The sequence below is a fragment of the Artibeus jamaicensis genome, unplaced genomic scaffold (assembly GCF_021234435.1).
Source record: "Artibeus jamaicensis isolate MK-2021 breed Jamaican fruit bat unplaced genomic scaffold, CSHL_Jam_final contig_452, whole genome shotgun sequence".
Lineage (NCBI taxonomy): Eukaryota > Metazoa > Chordata > Mammalia > Chiroptera > Phyllostomidae > Artibeus > Artibeus jamaicensis.
Genome location: NW_026521837.1, coordinates 4,652,992 through 4,676,032, shown reverse-complemented (window position 1 = coordinate 4,676,032; position 23,041 = coordinate 4,652,992). Strand labels below are relative to the sequence as shown.

Sequence of the window (23,041 nt, the reverse complement as noted above, 5' to 3'; positions counted from 1 at the left end):
ATTTTCCCAAAGTGACGCACTGTTGGAACCAGCATCCAGATCAAAATGCCACCCACCACCAGCACTGTTGGCCTCAACTATTTTTAGCAAAAAGACTTATCTTGAATTCAACTGAGCTTCAGAGCTAACTTCTATCTGACAGGAAATACCTGGGATAGAGCCACAAGGATTCTCAGCCTCTGCACTACTGCCATTTGCAGCCAGAAAGTTCTTTGTGGTGGGCCATCCAATGCATTGTATGATGTTCAGCAGCATCGCCTACAGACCTCCAGGCAGCCACTGAATTATGACAATTATAAACCTCTGCACAAATCCTCAAAAGCTGACCCCACCACTCCGCAAGATAAAATTGTTTCAGGTAAAATGCACTGATCAACTAACCCCCACCCTAGCTCCAAACAATCAGTAGAGACCATGACCCTAACTAAGCATGAGCTTGACCAGAACCCTAACTTCCTTAGTTACCACGATTAATGATTTTCCCCAACCCCCTGGAAGCCATCAGAGAGCTTGAATATTAGCTCACCTGTCTAGCCATGGGTCACTTCCTAAAAATAAACCCTTACTTTCTTTGCTGCTATATGTATACAGCAGCAAAAAATGTGTGTGTAAATTATATGTGTGTATATATATGAACAAGTTATATATAAGAACAAGTTACACACATAATTAAGAGGCAGCAAACAGACAAATCCACAAGGTTAGACATACATTCGAATCAGCTTTTTCAACCAGTCACTGCCCCCTTAAAAAAAAATACATTAAGACTCCAGATTAAGAAACAGAACTTAGTGAAATGCATGTACTTTGATTTGCTTGAACCAGGATTAAACAATCTTAATAGACATTTTAAAACAATTTGGACAGTTTAGATACAACCCAGTTATTAGATGAATGCAAAATGTTAATTGCATTGGGTAGGAAGACTGGTGTGCAGTTATGCAGGAAAACAACCATATCTTTAGAGATGTGCATAAATACACAGAAGTGAAAAACAGATGTCTGGGATTTGCTTTAAGCTATTTCAGCAAAGAAAAATAAGAAAAAGAATCAATCTTTAAAAGTGTGGCAAAATACTGAAAAATGTTAAGTCTGGAAAAAGGGTTGAAGGTTAATGAAATATTTTCTCTACTACTAAAGTCTATTTCCATGATTTTAAAACATTTTTTTTTAAGTTAAGAAGAAGAACCCTGGCTGATGTGCCTCGGTGGATTTGAGGATCAGTCTACAAAATGAAAGGTTGCTGGTTCGATTCCAGGTCAGGGCACATGCCTGGGTTGCAGGCAGGTCCCCAGCTGGGGGCGCGTGAGAGGCAACCACACAATGATGTTTCCCTCTGCTTCTCCCTCCCTTCCCCTCTGTCCAAAAATAAAGTCTTTAAAAAACAACAAAACAAAAAACCTGTTGTCTATATCCATTAACATCTTACCGATGTAAACATATGCAGTCCAGTGTCTACTGTTTTAAAATCAATTTAAAGCAACAAAAATGGTGGCACTCTGCACTGCAGATTATGAAGAAGGCATCATAATCTGCTGGTCAAAAGCAGAAATAAAAATGTGCAGTGCCTCACATATTAAATGTTATTTATTGTAGCAATCAGAAATTTTTCCAACCGAAGCAAACCAGTCTCCCAGGATTCCCTACAATCTGCTTGACAATTCAGCTGTTGACTTCCCCAGGCTTCTGCTCCCTTTAGTACAGTGAAGCCTATTATGACCATCTAAGCCGACCACTTTCCAGGTTTATTAGAGGGACAGAAACAAGACTCAGATTCTGAAATAATGTTCTCCATGCTTCTGAAAAACAGGAAACTGGAACTGAAATCCTCTTTTTTTCTACCGCTGATCTGGACTTACAGGAGGCTGAGAAATACAGCTTCAGAAGAAAACGATTTATAAGTGAAGCCCTTCAAAAAGAAGAAAAGTTCTTCCCCAAGTCAGAATAGTATAAAATCAGCGCCCCTACAAAGATGGCATAATCTTAAACAATTCAGCTGTCTTTCTGACCTACCAACATGGACCAAAGTGTCACCTAAAATGACAGAATGCCACCTACCTGGACTACTGTCCATTTTATTAAAGGTGCTATATAATTGTTAATTCATTATCTTTCAACTCCCAGCATTAGTACAGTTCCAGGCTGAAGGCCAAGAGAAAAACCATGTTCAAATAAACCTGAAACCAACCCATGGGCACACTGACTTGTGAACTTTGAATACTCTAAAGATGACTCTAAATATAAATCTACCTTACAGGAAAATAATTCCACTCCTAGATATCTACCCCAAAGAATGAAAACATATTTAAAATGAATGAAAACACATTATCTATAACAGCCAACAAGTGGACACAAAGCAAATGTCCATCAACTGGTGAATAGTAAACAAAACATTGAAATATCCATACAGTGGAATATTTGGCAATAAAGAGAAATGAAATATTGACACATACAACATAGACAAATCTTGAAAATCTCATGAAATGAGATTATTTCACTTTCAAATAAGTGAAAGAAGCCAGTCACAAACAACCACATATTATATGACTGCGTTATTATGAAATGCCCAGAACAGGCAAAAGTATTAAGTAGATTAGTAGTGCTGCCTGTAGCTGAAGGTAGGAAATAGGCAGTTGTGTCTATCTGGGGTGCAATTCTGAAGTTGGACTGTAGAGACTGTTGCCCAACTCAGCAAATTTACTAACAATCATTAAAGAGTGTACTTAAAATGGCACAAAAGTTATATCCAATAAACTGGTTTAAAAAAAAACAGAGGGGGTGTGCAGGATATGGAGGGGAGTGAAGGGGGGAAAATGGGACAACTGTAATAGCATAATCAATAAAATATATTTAAATAAAAAACTGTGATACACAGTAAGAAATATATACTATATTGGCTCATAGTTCCATCTGGCTTTTTAAAATAAACGTTGGTCACTACAAAAAAACAACTATGCTGCTTGTAGAAAAGGCAATACTATGCAGCAGGGTTTTCTTATCCTTTGTGACTCAGGACAACCCCATAGCCAATAATAAATGTAAAACAGACCAGAGGGAAACTTGTAAGTGCATCCAACATGCCCTGCAAATGAACACACTCTGTGTTTTGTTTTTAAGGATCTGTTTTTTCTAATGGTTGGCTTTTTCTGAATGCTACTCCTGGAGTATCTCACTAAGGAATCCCTTCAATCCAGAGTCTCCTATAAACAAAGCCTTTCCTCTCCAAGTAGAATTTAGGAAGCTACTAAGTACCCTGAAACCCATACCATCAGCAGAGTAGTGCACTTCAACAATTTTTTGAGGACTTATGATGTACCAGGCCTGGTAATAAGCACTTGACACGCATTATTCTCTTTATCTCCATTTAAAAAATTTGATTTTATTTATATTTTTAGAGAGAGGGGAAAATTGGGAGAGAAACATTGATCGGTTGCCTCTCCTGCTCCCCCAGCTGGAGACCTGACCCACAACCCAGGTATGTGCCCTGACCAGGAGTCAAACTGGGAATCGAGCCAGTGACCTTTCAGTTGGCAGGACAATGCCCAGCCCGTTGAGCCACACCAGTTAGGGCTATATCCCCATTTTAGTGAGGCTTTCAAAGTTGAGCAACTGGCCCAAGTAACCAAAGTGTCAGAGACCTAAACACAAACTGTCCTGCTCGAACCCCACACTCAAACTTGCTGTATCACATATGTACTAATAGATCAGGCGGGTTTTACTGGTGGATTACTATTTCTACAGTTTAATCTAAATTTTCCAAAATTAAACCATTTCTTTGAGAAGTAACTATTTCTGAAAAAGATTTTCTCAGATCTGGGACAATAAGTCTAAAATCAAACTCTTTTAAACTTACCAAACAGTAATTCATACTACGTATGACTATGACATCCTTAATAGTTAGGAACTATTTTCTAAAACAAAGGGAAATAATGAGTTTTGTATGCAAACTGTTAATGCACTTGTAAATCAGGCCTAAAATGACTTTCTTGGGAAATACAGGAAACCTGCCCAGCTTCTCCACTCGTGATTGCAGGTGTGGATTATTTACAATGTCCAGGCCAGTCTCAGTTTCAGGAAAACAAGGCCTCCAGCCATTAATCTCTCTAGTAAGCATCTGGAAGTTAGGCCCTTGATTTACTCACACACAGAAGAATCTGTCTATATAATAGGTGTTAATCAGCTTAACACCTTGTAGCTTCCTCACTAATTGAGGACTCTTCTCAATTAGAGTTATACGTTGTTTCCGACTCTCCTGGGAAGGAAAACTGCCAGGACTACCTAAAATAATATGATTCCAGCTGCACAAAATCCAATCCCTCAAATCTCCCCAAATACTAAGAAAGCATATCAGCAGAGCTCCTCAAACATTTACAACCCTTAATGGCAGAAAACAATAAAATTATGTCCCCAAAATCTGGTGGCGTGCCTTGAAATACAATTTCTTTCGTTCTTATGTTTTATCTTCACATGTCTTCCCACAATCATCGAGTAAAATTTTCCCAGAATGTATCCAGCTTTATTCTCTGGCTTTGCTTACCTGGCTTCAATTTCACACACTTTGTGAAAAACTAATTCTGAAAATAATATTCAATGTAAACTGTGATTGAAAAAAAAAATTTTTAATTTTAGTTCCAGAATTTCAATAAGAAAGTGAGAGATTTCAAGCAATAGGCACAGATGGAAGAAGGAGAATGAGTTTATGGCAAAAAAGGCAGGTTCTCTCTTTCAGTAAAGAAAAAGAAAAGTAATTTAAAAATCCAGGAAGTCTTTTGGCTTTTGGCTTGGAGGCAGCCTCGGTGCGACTCGCTTCAGTGGTGCTGCACCTGGGTTCCTCCCACAGCAGCCGCCTCCACGATGCCACTGACCTAAGACCCCAGCGAGATCAAAGCTGTGCACCCGAAGCACACCAGTGGGAAAGTAGGTACCATGTCTGCCCTGGCCCCCAAGTGTGACCCCCTGGTTGGTGATGGCATTGACAGAGCAACCAGTCACTGGAAGGGTCTGAGGATGGCAGTGATACTGACCATCCAGAACAGACAGGCCCAGACGGAGGCAGTGCCTTCTGTGGCTGCCCTGATCATCAGAGCCCTCAAACCAACACCAAGAGACAGAAGGAAGCCACAAAATGTTAAGCACAGTGGAAATGCCACTTTTGATGAGACTGTCAACACTGCCGACAGATGCGGCACCAACTTTTAGCTAGAGAGCTCTCTGGCGTCACTGAAGAGGCCCTGGGGGCTGTGTGGGTCTGGGGGCTGTGGTGCTGGCCCTCGTGACTTCACACGGCGAGGCCACAGAGGTGCAGGGGTGGCCTGGCCAGTTAGGAACACAGGCTGGGAAACTGAAACAGTTGAAAATACTTCAAATATTAGAAAATGGAATATTTGAAAATATTTCATTTAAAAATCATTCGACAACAACAAAAACAGAAAACTCCAGGAGAAACAAAGGCATCTTTCAAAGATAAAATGATTTAAAATGTGGCATTAATTTAAACAATTTACTCAGCAGAAGGTAAGAGTTCATTTGTCCTAAACAACATGAACCTTCTCTCTCAAGCAGGTACTTGGGTAGACTTTGAACTACAGAGAAGAAATGATGCCCTAAGTATTAGTTTGCTTCCACTTCAAAATGATGTAAATGATACCAATTGGGTTTTCAATGTTTATTGTCAATTTTAAGACAAAGCTTTCAAGGGCCCAGATAACTATAAAATGTGCTGTCAACCTGGACAATTTAAAACAAAAAGCAGAGCTAATAGTTGTCAGGCAAAAGAGAAAGTGAAAGAGTGGGAATAATTATATTATCATATTAGACTATGAAAGTTGCTGGAAAAAAAAAAAGTTTAAAAATTTAGCCCTGGCCGGGTTGCTCAGTTGGTTGCAGTGTTGCCCCATAATGGCTGGGTTGCGGGTTCAGTCCCCAGTCAGGAACATACCTAGGCTGTGGCTTCAGTCCTGGTCAGGGAGTGTATGGGAGGCAATCAATCGATGTTTCTCTCTCACACTGACCTCCCTCTTTCTCCCTCCCCTGGCACCCGCCTTTCTCCCTTGCTCCAGTAAAGATTTAAAAAAAAAATAAAATAAAATAAATAAAAATTTAAAATTGATGATAACATGTTGATATAGTATGTTAACACAGAACACATTTTTATTATATTTTAAAATATTAAAACCATTTAAATTTATTAAAATAAACATAAAAACATCAAAACTGAATAGAAAACCTAGTATAGCGTATGAGTAAGGTTAATTAAATTCAAAAACAAGCAAAACAAATCCATGGTTTTCCAAGTCAGCACAGTGCCAGACTGTGAGGAAGGTGGGGGTGAGGGGGGGCAGGGCTCTGGGGAGATGGTGGCGGCACCTGATCAGTTACACAGTGTGTTCCCTTTGTGAAAATGCACTGAACTGTACTAACATGTCTGTCCTGTACAGTTTGTTATACTCCCCAAAACAATTTTTAGAAAGAACAAAAAGAAAGGGGAATGGAAGGAAGGTGCAGGGATCTGGAAATCACAGAATAAGCCTATTATTTATAAGAACTAAAACAAACACTGTCTTTACACATTGCATTCATATTCTGTCCATGCTTGTGACTTCTGATAGCCTTGAACAAAGTAGGGGTTCACACTCAGACTTCTATTTAGTTTGAGTGATTAGCGCTGCACCTTCAATAGACATCTGTTTCCTTTCAAATATGTGCCAGTCCAGGAACAGTGCCACATAAATTTGATGTTTTCTTCTGAACTACTAAAAGATTAAAGCCTATCATGATTAAGCATTCAAACAAGTGAGCTGTTGCTATATATTGAAAACAGAGCTACAGCCCTGGCTAGTGTGACTCAGCGGATTGAGTGCAGGCCTGCAAACCAAAAGATCGCCAGTTGGATCCCCAGTCAGGGCACACGCCTGGGTTGCGGGCCAGGAGCCCAGTTTGGGGCCTGAGAGAGGCAACAGATGGATGTTTCTCTCACACATTAATGTTTCTCTCCCTCTCTTTCTTCCTCACTTCCCCTCTATCTAAGAATGAATAAATAAATAAAAATCTGTAAAAAAAAATTAAAAACAGCTCTATTTAGGATTCCCCCTAGCTTATCACTTATACTGGTAATAAAGTTAGAAGCAGCTCACAGGAAGAGGAGGAACTAGAAAGATAAATGTAACAAATAATAAAAGCAGTTCTGTAACTGCTAGAATGTTACTACAAAGAGCAGTCACCTATTTAATTAGCAACAATAGAAAACATGAAAATACAAAATATCTTTTTAATCCCACTACAGATAATACTGTTTTTCCCTATTTTTGTTTGTGTGTGTGTGTTTTTTTATAATACTAACTTGAGTCTACCAGAAATTATATTGGATGCAATGTCAACTACTAGAAATTTCTGAAAAATTTGATCTCCACAAAAACCTTACAACTGAAATTTAAAACGTCTTCATTCCCTATACTTATCACTGATCTGAAATTTAGATTCTTTTGTAGGAAGGCCCATATTTAGTATTCTATAGAATTCAACACTCCCTAATTGATTAATTCAAAGGGACCCTCATCAGAATGCCAACAATAATTTTCCTAAAAAATAATGACTTCAGAGAATGCAAGAAAATGTAATCAGGTATAACTAGCTATGAAAATCCTAAAAATGAAAAGTACTGTCAAAGAATCTACCTGAATATTGGGATCTATAAAATAGTATGGCACCATTGCCAGAGAAACAATCAATGGAACTACAGTCCAGCGATAGACTCGACAATATGACAGGATTTAGATATGGCACTCGAATAAGTGGAAAAAAAGACAGATGATTTAATAAATTGTGTCCAAATCAATGGGCTAGCCATTTGCATTTAAAAGATGTTTTCCTAACATTCCTTGGGTTTTTTCATTTTCTTAATATGGAAATTAATATGGAAATTTGCAACACATACTTCACACTAAAATTAATTACAGGTGGGTCAAAATACCAGGCAAGTTAAGAGGCCCAAGCAGCTAACTAAATGCATGAATCGAGCTGTCTAGGAATTGTAGTGAACCAGAAAACATCCGTGCTTTCCAAACTTTTTTTAACAATATATACAAAATATCTCTGGGGCAAGCTGACACCTGACAGATGTCTGCAGGAGGAAATCAGGTGGGAATTCTGGTTGACCTGTAGGCTGAGGGGGAAAATCAACATCTTAGCACAGCTGAAAAATAATGATGATATACCACTTGGAAAGTTCTGAATTAGAAAGCTCATGCTTTGTCTAAAAGAGCAATAGCTCTTCAATTGCGAGTGCTTCTATATGGCAATGCATGACCGATGTTAAACCTTAAATTTCTCAAGAGAAGATAGAAGTCTAGTATGTAAAAAACATGGGCATATATACCTCTTTAGAACACTGTGAGGAGTTGAACAAAAGCCCATCTGTTGGCCAGATCTATCCCATAAGCCACCAGCTTACAAATTCTGATTTAAATGCAAAAAAAAAAAAAATTGAAACAATTCAAGCACCACGGAGAACATGTGACATTATTTTCAGTCTTGCAGTAGGAAATACTCAAGCACAATCAAAACCAGAATGCATAAAAGACAAGACATTTAACTACATAAAAATATAAAGTGCATGTGCAACCTGACATGACGGACAAGCCCAAAGACACATGACAACAGTCTCCCCCCAGGCGCTAATAGAACGTGGACGGCTGCAGCCTGGGTCACATGCCTTCTTCTGGGGGGGAAGAGAATGCACCACATGTAACAACAGTACCAGAGTGACCCGGAATAAAGAGTTTCTTAAATAAACAGAGGGAGGGAGGAATGAGGAAAACACCCAGGATGGACAGGCGCCATCATCTGTTACTAACTCAGTAAATATTAAGTTTGAGTCTACATGTCTCATGCTTAATATGTTTTGGGGTATCTAGTAGCATTTTAAAAACCTGATCAATGTTATTAAGAATTCTTCCTGGCTATAAAGTGAATTATTCTTAATAACTGCTTCAGAAAGTGAATATGCACCCCCCCAAATCAACACTGGTCATATAGTATAAGCAAGAAAGCAGTTAACTGCATGTGCGAAGTTGGGCAGTAAAATGTGAAAGTCAGAAAACACAATGACGAGAGAATTTCCTCCTTCGAGGCTCTTATGATAAGATTAATTTCATCACTGAATTTGTTTTAACACATGATGAACACGTGCACATTTCCCGAAGCAGCGCTATATGGACCGATATCTTGAACACTAAATTAGGATGTTGATTTAATGTAATGTCGACATGGTAAAGAAATGAGTTGTACCAGATTTGAAGTAAGCATGTAGTTAGTCTAAGAGGTTTGACTTCATGTAGAGAAAACTAAGATTTTCACACATTTTTATGCACCAGAGAGTTCGGAAGTTGCAAAAATAAAAAGGAGCAAATTTATTCCTTCAAAAATAGATTATAAATTTAAATATCTTATCTTTGAATCACAGATTTTAATTACCTGTTGCTGCTGCTGTTGACTCTTTCAGTAAAGGCCATTGCTGCCACCAGTCAGTGGAAAGTGACAAATCTATTCATCTGAAAGAGAAAGAGCTTATGAATATCAGTCCATAAGTAAACTCATAGGTACATCTGACCTGTAAGAAATCTTCCTGGGGACAAAATTCAAAGTTCTCATTTGAATTAGAGAACAGTCCTTTACCAACTCCCAAGTTGCATGAATATATCAGCTAGCATATATCAAAGGTGAAATGCACTTCTAATTTTGAGGCTGCTACTCAAAGCCATTTTAGCAAGAAAAACTGTCCAGAAGTTTATCATGAGAAGCAGTAAAGAAAATAATATTTCCCCGGTGTCTAATGTGTCGATCATGGTGTTAAACTGTTTTTAAAATGACATTTCATGTAAACATTATAATAAACTTGCAAGGTCGATACAAATGCCCCATTTTAGAGTTAAGAAATGCTAAAACTCAGTTTTAAGTAATTTGCCCAATAGGTTGCGTCAGCATCCTCACCAGAATGAGGAAGAAAGGTAAAGAAGTAGTCAAGAAAAAAGCAATCAACAACTGATCTTTACATAAGAGTTCAACACTTAATAAAATGACAAAGTGGACCCCAGTAAAATCCAATGTTAAGATTTTACATCCACCCATAAAAGGTGCTTAATTAATCCCCAAGGCAATTCTGGAGCATTTTCTCCTAACAGGACTGATTTCTTTATTTTTAAGTCCAACCTGGGCAGATGGCCTTCCTACTATCTTGTGTATCTCCAGAAACAACCTCTCTGTCTATAGTTAACACCATCAACAGCTGTTTCCTTTTCCCTTTCTTGTGCGTGTTCCGAAACTTACTGCACTTATCCAAATTTGCTTTAAATAGTTACTATTATTTCAAACATCCTCAAGGCAAAGGATATGTTACTAAATTACCTTATACAGATTTAACAAACTATTTGATACAAATGGAAACTGCATGAAACTTGTAACAATTTTAGCTGCCTGCTATGTTTAAGGTGTTATACTTTTGGTTGAGGTTGAAACACTAGACACAGTCCTTCAGCTCCACTCTGTCTCCTGATAAGGTCTTTTATCTCGCCCTCCATGAAATGAAAACTGCTGACTTGAAAGCTACCATGTTTCCATATGAGTAGATATCATTTGTCGCTCCGCTCTCCTCCCCACTCCCCCAAAAGGTAACATGGATGCTGCAAATGTTCTAATTAAATTCACACTGGGAAATCCCTCGATGGAGGTTGGTCACTCCTCCAACTGCCAAAGTGGCCCTAGGCAAGTTTCCTAAATTCTCCAACTCAAATCTGACTTCCCCAGTAGTCTTATCCCCTCTCATTTTCCCTCTCTCAAACACACTTTTACTTCTTTCTCCCTCTCTCTTTTCCTATCTTTCCTTTCCTCCTCCCTTCCCTCCCATCATTTTCTCTTTCCCTTCTAACCCATTTTCCCCACCTGCCCCCTTTTCTGCCCTCTCACTTTCTCCTGGCATGCAGGGCTGGTGCACAGCAAGTAATGGATAAAATTGTTATTCGTTTTGGCATTGACCTTCCTAATGCTGGGAGGGCTTTTGAAGAGCCTGTGATAGCAGTCCCCCATGCAAGCCCTCCCTTGTAATAATGCCCCACTTGCTTGCAGCCCAGCAACATTCACCCCTGGGGCTTGTTAGCAGAGAGTGAAAGGACAGTTTGGGATGCTAAGGAATGCCAATTTGAAACAGTGGTCCTTAGTAAATGTTTATTCATTTACTCACTGAGCCAACAAGTATTTCCCGAGCAGCTACTCTTGAGCCAGGTACTGAAAACAAGAGAGCGAAGGAAACTTGCCACCATCTTAGTTTAGCCTCCAAACTACAGGAGGTGACAAACAAAACACAGTATGTAGATGTTAAATACTAAAAGGTGCTACAGAACCCCAGTTGGTGTGGCTCAGTGGAATGAGTGGCACCTATGAATCAAAGGGTTGCTGGTTCAATTCCCAGTCTAGGGCACATGCCTGGGTTGCAGGCCAGGTCCCCAGAAGGGGGCATGCAAGAGGCAACCACACATTGATATTCCTTTCCCTCTCTTTCTCCCTCCCTCCTTCCTTCCTCTCTTTATTGATTTTAAAATAAATAAAATCTTTTTAAAAATAAAAGGTGCTATAGAAAAAAAACAAAGTATACAGTGCCAGAGAGGAAATGAGGTAAGGCATTGCAATTTATATAAAGTGGTCCAAGAATGTAACAGTTGCAGGAAGACTTAGAAGTGAGGAGCAAGCCATAATCTATAGTGAAAAAATGGTCCAGAGTTCTGGTAATAAGGATGTGTCAATGCAGACTCATCAATTGTAGCACTCTGGTGGAAGATGCTGATTATGGGGGAAGCTGTGCATGTGCCGGGGTCAGGAACTCAATGGGACATCTCTGTGCCTTCAGCTCAAATTTGCTATGAAGCTAAAAGTGCTCTAAAGGATTCAGCCAAACCCCTGTTGGACAGTGGGTGCAGAACAACATGAAAGAGACATATTCTGAGAGATCTGGCCCTTGGCCATAGTAGGGACTTGTCTGTGCAACTGAAATTCACAATTTTACTGGGAGGCATGGAGCAAGGAGGCTGAATCACTAGATTACTGACTATCTCAGGTAAGTCTCACAGAAAGACTCAATTCAGCCCATGAAAGGCGGTGTAGGTGGTGGTGTATGTGCAGCTCAGCTTCATGGAGGAGCTGTGCAACTCAGATACAAGGTCAGGTTGGAGTGGATGCCTACTGTGGCCAGGAAAGTATTATCCAACCACCACTAAGAAAGAAAACTTGTATATATCTCAGTTTAGCAATTCTCCTTCCAAGTGTCTTTCTTAAAAATGTAGTCGGAAGTCTACCAAGAGGCAAGCGCAATAAAATACTGTTTAGGTAAGAAGAAAACATAACAATGTAATACATACCAACACGGAAATGGCTAAATCCACTGGATACATCACAACATGCAATGTAACATCAAAAGATGAGGTTTATCCAAACAAAAAGCTGAACAAAATGCATAATATGTGTGTGGGGGGGGGCGGAGGGAGCACAATGTGAGCCACTTCGTTTAAAAAGAAAGTGCTTGATGTTTATGTTAACGCATAACACTAGTGCACACACATAAACATGCATGCCCTTATGCTTGCTAGTAGTACCTTTTCTGAAAAAGTGCACCTTTTATTCTTTATATAATGAAGGCTTTATTATCTGTGTAAACATTTTTTCTCTAAATATGGGGATTGGGGGGAAATGTACTGGTCTATAAATACTGAAACTGGGTCTTCCTGAAGTTTTCACACATTTTTGTATTACTTTCACTAAATTATTTAAAAAATGGAATAATAAATGGTGGAGGTTCAAAATCCTCCCAATTTTTTTAAAAAAAGCAGTGAAGACACTAACGTGGCTTTTATTTAAAAGAGGACAGTGCTGGACAGTAGACAGAGACCAGGCTGCAGTGTGACTGGTGCTCACTTCGGGCAAATGAGGCCCTACCAGGCCCAGTGCTCCCTCTGTGCCATAGAAAATAGCCTGTTTTACAGAGTTACTGAGAAGAGAATTACATAACCTAGCGAAAATGCCTAGCATACTGACACATCATAGGAATGAGCACATAGCAACTCTGTTACTTAAGTCAGCAGTGTCTACATTAAATTTTATGTAAGTGAAGCAGACTACGTTTCATTTACAAATGTACCTCACCAGGTCTATTTAAGTGGCCCTTCAGTGGTCCTTCCAGTCTCTTGAAATGCAGATTAACCCAGAAATAAAAATATTCTGTATATCAAACTATTTTTCTCCCCCAAATAGCAGGTAAACAGTTCAAGTAAAAAAAAAAAAATGTGTTATAGATACATCACACACCCATATAATTACAAGGGAAGAAAAGGGGGAATAAAAAATGCAAAATATGACTCAGGATATTTTCAAATATTCTGTTCTAGGTCATTAAGTGCCTCCTGAAGCTAGCACATTCCAGGGCACCTCCTCTCAGGAGTCTTATTTTATGATGTGTCAGATAAAGGCCTGCTTTAACACCTGCCAGCTCCGTGACCTCAAGAAAAGACTGTTCTTCTCTAAGGTCTCAGCTTTCTCACCAGCAATATGGGGATTCATGGGGTTGCTGCAGGGTTAAATAAAATGTTTGTAATATTTTTAGCATAATGCCCAGTTCATGGTCAGCTCTCGATAAATGGCAGTAGTTGTTCTGGTTATTTTTCTGCCAACCGAAGCACATGCTCTGGAGAATTCACACATTAGAGAGGCTTTTCAACTGGACAAGCAGCTAGGCAGGTCTCAAGGCCACAAGACTGTGAACCAGTTTCCAAAGGAAAATATGAAGACAATAACTGTCTGGTGGCCAGTTACTGGTGGGCTTGTCAGTAGTCCCTGGTCAGATTTACTTCCCTTCCCCTTCCCCACACATACCCGCCAGGAATAACAGTCTCTTGGTAACAGACAATGTGTCATAGGTGAGTCATGGGTCACACTGTTTTCATCTGAATTCTCCAGGGGCTCCAAACTGACCAGATCACCCACAATTCCTTTAGCTCTCCAATGCCCCAAGGAGCTCACAAGCTTAGAAATCCATAATGGAATGTAATGGCCTCAACTATCTCTTCTCCACTTCAAATATTTGTTCAAGGAGGCTCTGGCACAACCCCAAACCCAAATACACACCCCGCATCTGTTCGCTCCCTCTCACCACGCGGGTCTCAGCTCACTGATGCGCTCCCTGATAACAACAGCTAACAGCACAGGCGCACCCTCACCCGCACCCTCACCCACACCCTCCAACCCATCTCCTATTTCCATTATAGTCTATGTGGGTTAGGACTGTACCTCAATGCAGGTAACAATGGCTTAATTAACAGGTTTATTACCGTAGTTTCTGGACCATAAGATGCACTTAGTCCCCAAATTTTGGAGGAAAGGGAGGTGTGTCTTACAGTCCGAATGTAGCATACCTGACTCTGTGGAGGGTGCAGCGGCCTATGTTATTTATGTCATTAAATACTTCACCACATTTTTTGCTTCAAAATTTTTTTCCTATTTTCCTCTTCTAAAACCTAGGTGTGTCTTATGGTCCAAAAAATTTGGTATTTCTCCTATACCAAAGGAGAATTGGTTAAGTCCAGAAGACAGTAGCTACTAGTATAGCTTTAGCTGTTCATCAGAAGGAGGCCATCAGAAACTGGGTCTCCTTCTGCTTTGCCATACTCAGCATGTTGTCTTTATGCCTGTCACCTCATGGTACAAAAAGGTTGCTGACCTAACCCAACATCTGATCTACATCCCAGACAGGAAGGAAATGAGCGGATGTTGTGGCTGTACCTCCTTTAATCAGAAAAGAAAAATCTTTTCCCCAAACTTTGCCTACCAAAAAACTACAATGAGGTCACATGGCCTCGAGCTGCAGGGAAGACAGATAGATCAGGGTACAAACTGTCACTGCTGGCTGAGAACAAACACAATCTGTCACCTGAGGCTGGGCACAATGTAGTCCCAAACACAACTAAGGTTCTCTTAGCAACAACACCAACGACAAAATGGGAATGGCATTTTCCTAAATAGTGGTGTTGGCCACCCATCTTTCCATAGTACTGAACTTTCTCTGAAATTAACTTATGCTAAGTAGATAGATAGATGTTAACTGCTTATATTTCTTCAATGGAATGCAAGCTCCATGTCCAGCTTTACACATATATACCCAGAGACTATATTTTAAAATAATTGGCTGTCAACTTTCTCATAATAGGCATTTACTATAGGCACTGGAATACAGCTGGGATAGTCTAGGTTATGCTTTAGTTGTAAAGTAATGCCAAAACTTCAGTGGCTTCATAGAACAAAGAATTGTTTCATGCTCATTCTTTTTTTAAACATATTCTTTTAAGAATTTATTTATTTTTAGTGGGAAAGAAACATCAATCAGTTGCCTCTTGCATGTCCCCAACTGGGTATCTGACCCACAACCCAGGCACATGCCCTGATCGAGAATCTAACCAGCGACCTTTTGGTGTGTGGGACAATGCCCAACCCACTAAGCCACACCAGTCAGGGCTCATGCTCAGTCTTTAGATCCATTGCATATTGGTGTGTTGTGATAGAGAAGAGAGTAAGGAGTTTTTCTCCATGTTGAGAAACCCAAGCTGTTGGAAGGTCCATCATCTCGAAAAGTGTGGCTTCAGGGTTTACTGTTACAAGAGACAGTTGGAGGAGGGCGTCCTCTTAAGAGCCACTTATATGCCTCAGCCCAGAAATACACATCACTCCCACAGATGGCCCCATGGACAGAATTAGTCATGTAATTCCATATAACCATAAAGAGGCAGAGAAACATGGGAGAGCACATGAATATTAGTATCTAAGTGTTGCTGCCTCATTCCCCATGGGCTGATAAAATGTCATGCAATGCATTAGCCCCATCTCAGAATTCAGATCCCTTAAAGATGTTTCTTGGGACAAACTCTCCCTCAAAGTTTGGGAGACTTGGTAAATCAATTATTTCATCCTATAAGACAATGGTTACCATTTAAAAAACACATTTTTTCCCCTTTAGGAGTAAAAATAGGAAACACTTACACTCTGCGCCAAATACTTGCCAAATCTTAGTAACTCTAGGTTACCCAACTACCCAATAAGGGAGATACTACTACATTGTTAACCCCACTGTATAATGAGAGTCAGTCCTCCTTGGGTCTGTGGCAGGTCTGTACATTGTACAAGCAGAGATGCCAAATGCCATTGTTCCAGACAATCTTTAACGATGTTTGTACAGAGAACACCCTTGGAATATAGAGTGTCTTTTTCCAGAGCAAAGGACAACATGTTCACTGTCCACTGTCATCAAGATAACATGTCCTAGAGACTTCCGCCAAGATGGAGGCATAGGTAAAAACACTTTGCTTCCTCGCACAACCAAATCTAAAAACAACAAAGTTTTAACAAAAATAAACGCAACCAAACCACAGAAAATCAAACGATATGGAGCCCGAAAACAACAAACCGCTCAGCTAAACTGGCACAAACAGATCAAAACATGACTCGAGAACAACTCAGAGCCCCAGAGCCTATAAATCTAAGCAATGAAGAAAGAGCCAAACTTGCAGATGCACAGTTCAAAACACTGGTGATCAGGATGCTCACAGAACTGGTTGATTTTAGTCACAAATTAGAGGAACATATGAAGGCTAAACTAATTGAAATGAAGGGAAATGCACAGGAAACCAATAGTAATGGAAAGGAAACTGGGACTCAAATCAATGGAGTGGACCAGAAGGAAGAAAAAAATGACCAAACAGAAAAGGATGAAGAAACAAGAATTCAAAAAAAGGAGGAGAGGCTTAGGAACCTCCAGGACATCTTCAAACGCTCCAACATCCAAATTATAGGAGTACCAGAAGGGGAAGAGGAACAGTCATGAGTGGAAACCTTATTTGAACAAATAATAAAAGAGAACTTCCCCAATCTGGCAAAGGAAATAGACTTCCAGGAAATCCAGGAAGCTCAGAGAGTCACAAAGAAGTTGGACCCAAGAAGGAACACACCAAGGCACATCATCATTATATTAGCCAAGATTAAAATGAAGGAGAAAATCCTAGAAGCAGCAAGAGATAAGGGGACAGTCACCTACCAAGGAGTTCCCATCAGACTGTCAGCAGATGTCTCAGAAGAGACCTTACACACAAGAGGGGGCTGGAAAGAAATATTCCAGGTCATGAAATCCAAAGACCTACATCCAAAATTGCTCTATCCAGCAAAGCTTTCATTTAGAATGGAAGGACAGATAAAGTGCTTCTCAGATAAGATCAAATTCAAGGAGTTCATCATCACCAAGCCCTTATTATATGAAATGTTAAAGGGACTTAGCTAAGAAAAAGAAGATAAAAAAGATGAACAGTGAAAGGACAGCAAACTCACAGTTATTAACAACCACACCTAAAACGAAAGCAAATTAAGAGGACAACTAGATCAGGAGTGAACCATAGAAATGAAAATCACATGGAGGGTTAGCAACAGGGGAGTGGGAGGAGGAGAAGGGGGGAGAAGGCACAGAAAATAAGTAGCATAGACAGTAGATAGAAAATAGGAGGGAGGGTAAGAATAGTAGGGGAAATATAGAATCTAAAGAACTTGAGACAGGTGTTCATGAACTAAAGGGGGGGAATGGTGGGGGAGGGGTGTAGAGGGGAATGAAGGGGGGAATAGAGCAAATATAATGGCATAATCAATAAAATTAAAAAATATATTAAAAAAAGATAACAGGTCCTTCTGGAGCAAAGGGTAGGCATGCTTACTACCCATTATAAAAGATTAGGGGTCCCTAAACTCAGGATTCCTCTCCTACAATGCAACCCACTATGTTTGCAGGTGTCACTTGGCTCTCTCCAATTCTCCCTTTGGAAACTGGGAGTTAGGGAACCAGTGTAAGAAAATGTTGACACTCTGGCTACAGCTATTATGAATTAGTAATAAAGTCATTCCCAGGAATCCATGAAACTTGGCAGGTTAACTTTGTTAGCTTGATGGTAGGGTAAAATTTCAGAGCCTTCAGAGTCCTTAACAAGAAGTCAAGTAATTTGTTGAAGGTCTGACTGCTAGTAGGTGACATATCCAAGACTCAAGCCCAAGCTGTCTGGCTCAGAAACCACACTTCTAAATTCTCTGCCACACTAACAGTAGTTCTCAAAGTGTAGTTCCAGAAAGAACAGCATCAGCATTACCTGCAAATATATTACAAATACAAATTCCTGGGCATTCCCCCAGACCTGGTGAATCAGGAACTTGGGGGAGAGCAGTAGAGATACATCTGTGTTTTAACAAGCCTTCCAGAAGATTCTGATGCTTACTATAAGTTTGAGAACCACTACTACACTGTATATATTCACTGACTCTAGAAGACTGAAGGAAATGGTATGGTTACATACTGATTTATACAGGACTGTGAACTGACTCTTCATAACCATGTAACATATTTCAAGCACTAAAGGAGATGGTTTACAAACTCTTGCATTTTACTTTTAGGAAGGTAAGGATCTTTATCTGATACAAATAAATGTCGTATCTGTTTAATAGGTCTGCATAACATTTTTCTTTGAAGTCCCAAATATATGTCCAGAATGCTAAATGAAAATACCTGCTTTTCATTCCTATAATGATCTGAAAGAATTACTTAGCTAAGGGGAAACAATTATTTATATTTTAGAGTCAAGCTGTAATTCTTGAAAAACAGGAAACCACACATCAACACAGCCAACGCAGTGTACCATAGTAGAAAGGGCACCAAGCTTTGAGTCACAGAGTCAAGTCACTTCTTCAACTCAATTTCCTGATGTTCAAATGGAAAATGAACTCCAACTTCAGAGTTGCACTGAGGCTTAAATGATATTTCATGTGAAAGCTGCTGGTAAACAGCTTTCCTGCTACATGAATATAAACTCCACCTGCATGGGCTCTTTCTCTTTCTTGATCATGGAGTTCCCACAGTTCTTCCTATGCTTAGAGTACTGTCTGGCACACAGAGGATGCGCAATACTTATCAAGTATTAGGAATGAATATGAGGTGTTATATTAATGATGTGATTGATTCCGATAGGCTCCACTTTTCACAGTAATCTCAGTCTTTTAATAGGAGCAAGTCACTCTAACAAAAAATCCTTAGTCATGTTTAAAATAGGCCAGATAATTTAAGAAAATCAGCTGATTTTCATCCCCTGGAGAACCCTAGTGCAGGGGTTCTGTCCCAAGGATAAGACAGAAGCTGCTCTTAGCAACTCTGATGGCCTTAGGACCAAACTGTTTCACGTGCCAACCGCCAGGAACAAAGGATGGGCACCTACAAAGAGGTACACATTCCCTGCTTAGTTTTGCAATGGGTAGAATTGTAATAAATAGAGTACAGGGGTTATGGACTCTATTTTAATAAAATCTGAGATTCGATTCCACAAATATTAAATAAGCTACAACTGTGTATAAGAGAGAGAAGAGACTGCTAAAAAAAAAACCACTGCCAATTAAATATCATTTGGGAAACAGACACCACTGTTGGATTTATAACTTAATGAGGGAACTACAACTTACTTACGAAGCTTTGTATATCTATGGTAAAGGGAGTTTCTTGATTTGTACTCTCTCCAACACACTTTCTCAACCTCCTGAAGAGTTAGTTAACGGTCTAGAGTCCTGAAATAGGGGAACCGGGGGCTTTTAGCTTCAACAGACATAGCTAAGATAAGATAGCAAAAGAATTCAAGTTGAAGGACAGTTTTCAGTGTCGGGCTCTAACAGTTAAGACAAACATCCCAGTTATGTTGCCATTCCTTCGAGACATCTGCAGGGCATACTGTTTCCTGTGTACGATCCAAACATTTATATGTAAATTAGATCTACCTTTAAAACAATGGAAGTTTAAGTCTATCACCACATTTGGAATAGTCAACTAACTTTAGTCAACTAATTTGCAATGAAAAAAAAATGAAATAGCACAAATTACAGAATGGAGCATGAAATTTCTTTCACTGACTTCTTAAAACATATTGAAAACAAGTTTTTAATCATTTTTCAACTCCCAAGGCAATATACAGTGCTGTGTAGAGGTCAATAAAAAAGTTACTTTTAGTTCAACCAATTCATTACAAAATGCAGTTAAACCAGATAGGAAACTGGAGAGACAGCCAGTCTGATGTAGTCTAGTTACTGTCATACAACCTCAGTGAAATAGTGACTTCTGGTGGCAAAAAAAATGCATGCATGTAATGCATCTGGTAGAAAGCAATGTTTAAAATCACCTGTGTTTTATTCTTACCATAAATTCTCTCTCCCTGGATGATTCTGGAATCCTAACTTAACACATTATGATTCTCTGAAATTGCATTTGTACAAAGTTAAAGAGTTAAGCAAAGACAAATGCCAAAGACACTAAAGAAATTCAGTTGCCACAGTTAAGGCATTAACTGATGTGTAACAACTCACTTTTTTCCTGCAAGTGGAAAGGAAAGAGTTCACAGTAATAAACTGGCAAGTCTCACATCCCCAGCCTCATATTCCATGTAAGTTATATTTAGAAAAAGAAAAGAAAAAGGAAAGTCCCCAATATCTAAACTCCTTTTTTTAAAGCCTGTGTCCCACTCTTTCAACACTTCTTTTTCTTAAAGCGACCAAATCTATCTCAAATCCTGTTCTTGATTCCCCCTTTCCTAAAATTAGTTGAAGTCAAGTTGTTTTTCCTTGTTGTAAGTACCAGTTACCTATTCTCTTGCTTTGTCTCCTAGCCTCCCTTCATTCTCTTGGGTCATTTATCCCTGAAGTCCTCTGCATTCCTGTTCTGAAGATGTATCTTTAAATATAATACTTTCCAACACTGGCAAGAGACACCTTTAAATTAAAGCAGGCAAACCACCAGAATTTTAAACTCTCCTGTGATTTTATTTCCAGAATATCCTCTCAAGGTCTCCTTTCCACTAAAGATGAAAGGCAAGCTAAGGAAATACATTAGACAGAGGAAGTAAACATTGAAACAGGGCCTTGCCTAGGTATTCTTATTCCTCTTGGTAGAACTAGAGTCTGGGCTCCGAAGGTCTTTTTCTTTTGCGTGCCTTCTATTCTCACTCCGAGTCTGGTGAGACAGGGGTCTGGAAGAGATATCCACTGCCCCCTACCTTGTACGAGCCCTGCGAGACCTTGCTCTGAAATAACCTTCACAAGCAAAATCCTCACCCCTCTCAGGCAGCTCCCGCGCCTGATGTTTCTGTGCCTCAATTACTGAGCTCTTCTCACTTCGCTGCTGTTCCAGGGGACACTGACTATGTCTTCGCCTTAATTTACCGTTTTGCCTTGAAGGTTTAAAACCCGTCTGGCTCCTCGAAGGTAGATCTTGTTCCCTGCCTCGCGCCTCCCACCTCCAAAGTGCACCTTCAGGGTTAAAATTACCCCCACCCCACCCTTAAAATACAGAACAAAACACTATCTGCGAGGCTCGTCCCCTCCCGCTCCCCCCGCCCCCACAGCCGGGCTCCAGGAATTTCGAGACACACCTGCACCTTTCCGAAGCCAAGGGTGGGCCTGGGCTCCTCCGCCTTAGGGTGTGGGAGTGTGGAAACTCCTAGAAGGCAAAGCGAGTAGGAAATTACCAACACCCTCAAAGGCCTGTCGCAGCTTCTTTACTGTTACATTAAGGGAAAGTGTGATTCGCAGGACCCTCCAATTTCTCTGTCTTTTAATTCCCAGCGCTCACAACGTCGGAGGACTCGCACACGGCAGCCGCAGACGATCAGCACCGACGGAGAAAATTACCGGGAGAAAACGAACGCGTCCCGCCGCCTCCCGCCGCCGCCCTCTGCCCCAGGGGCAAGTCTCCGAGGCGCCTCCAACTTGCGCCCTCCCGCTCCGACCCGGACCGACGGCGCGTGTCCCACTTACTCGCCGTCAGCGGGGACCGTCGCCACCGGGCACAAGGGAAGGGGTGACAATCCCGGCACCGAGGGCCTCGGGGTGGGAGAGATCACGGCGCCCGCCCCGCCCGGAGAAACTTCGGGGACTCCCGGTCGCGCAACCCGTTCCCGGTGGGAACGCCCGCACCCCTGCCCGCTCCGCGGTCGCTGCGGCCGCGTCGGCGTCGGGCAGGTGGGAGCGGGCGGAAGAACGGCCCTCCCCTCGGTCCCCTCCCGGGCTTTTCTGGGAGATACCTGCCGCGCCGCGGAGGTCCGCACCGGAGAGGTGGGCAGGCCCGCGGCCCGAGTCAGCTGGGAGGCTGGCGGCGCGGCGGGGAAGAGCCCGGGCTTCCCACACGTCCGCGGCGGCGGTTCGGAGCCCCACGGACCCCTGGCCCGGGGCAGAGCTCCCCTCACCTTCCGTACCTCGCGTCCCTCGGTCCCGATCGTGCGCCGCCTCCGTCTGGACCTGTTGCGGTGGGAAGGGCGCGGTGCGAAGAGCGCAGGGCAGCGCGTGCTCCCGGGGCTCGCGGCAGCGGCTCGCCGGGGACGCAGCTCCGGAGCCGCAGGGGCGAGAACGCCGCCGTCCTGGCGACACCCGCAGGCGCCGGGCGGCCGAGTGCACAGGGGTCTCGCTCCTCGCAGGCTCCCCACGCCGCTCGCCCCACACGCTGCTCGCCCCAGAACGCAGCACCCGCCTGGGCTGTGAAGCCACCGCCTCCTCCTCAGAGCGAGGCCACGCCCCCGCCTGGGCTGTGAAGCCACCGCCTCCTCAGAGCGAGGCCACGCCCCCGCCTGGGCTGTGAAGCCACCGCCTCCTCAGAGCGAGGCCACGCCCCCGCCTGGGCTGTGAAGCCACCGCCTCCTCAGAGCGAGGCCACGCCCCCGCCTGGGCTGTGAAGCCCACCGCCTCCTCAGAGCGAGGCCACGCCCCCGCCTGGGCTGTGAAGCCACCGCCTCCTCAGAGCGAGGCCACGCCCCCGCCTGCCCCCAGCCGCGCCGGCCCGCCCGGCCCACGCCCTCTAGCTGGCGCCGCCTGCATGGCGAGGAGCACTGCCGCCCTGCCCTTCCCGGGAGACCGTGGGAGGCTGGAGGGGGAGCGGCAGCTTGGGGTGGAATACTGCAGT

The 23,041-nt window shown here is 41.9% G+C and overlaps 1 protein-coding gene across 3 annotated transcripts in view; it reads right to left on the bottom strand.

The window, feature by feature from the left end:
* AFF1 (ALF transcription elongation factor 1) overlaps positions 1-22,565 on the bottom strand; it is a 199,198-nt gene extending 176,633 nt beyond the window's left edge. For 2 of the 3 annotated variants that reach the window (XM_053666356.1, XM_053666357.1), the window contains exons 1-3: positions 22,341-22,565; positions 21,519-21,586; positions 9,472-9,548 (exon numbers count right to left, since the gene is read on the bottom strand). In XM_053666356.1, coding sequence (XP_053522331.1) covers positions 9,472-9,509 — 38 coding nt within the window. In that variant the 5' untranslated portion in view covers positions 9,510-9,548; positions 21,519-21,586; positions 22,341-22,565. The remainder of the gene's footprint in view (positions 1-9,471; positions 9,549-21,518; positions 21,587-22,340) is intronic. The other variant, XM_037132414.2, reaches the window with a different exon arrangement.
* Positions 22,566-23,041: the final 476 nt, after the last annotated feature.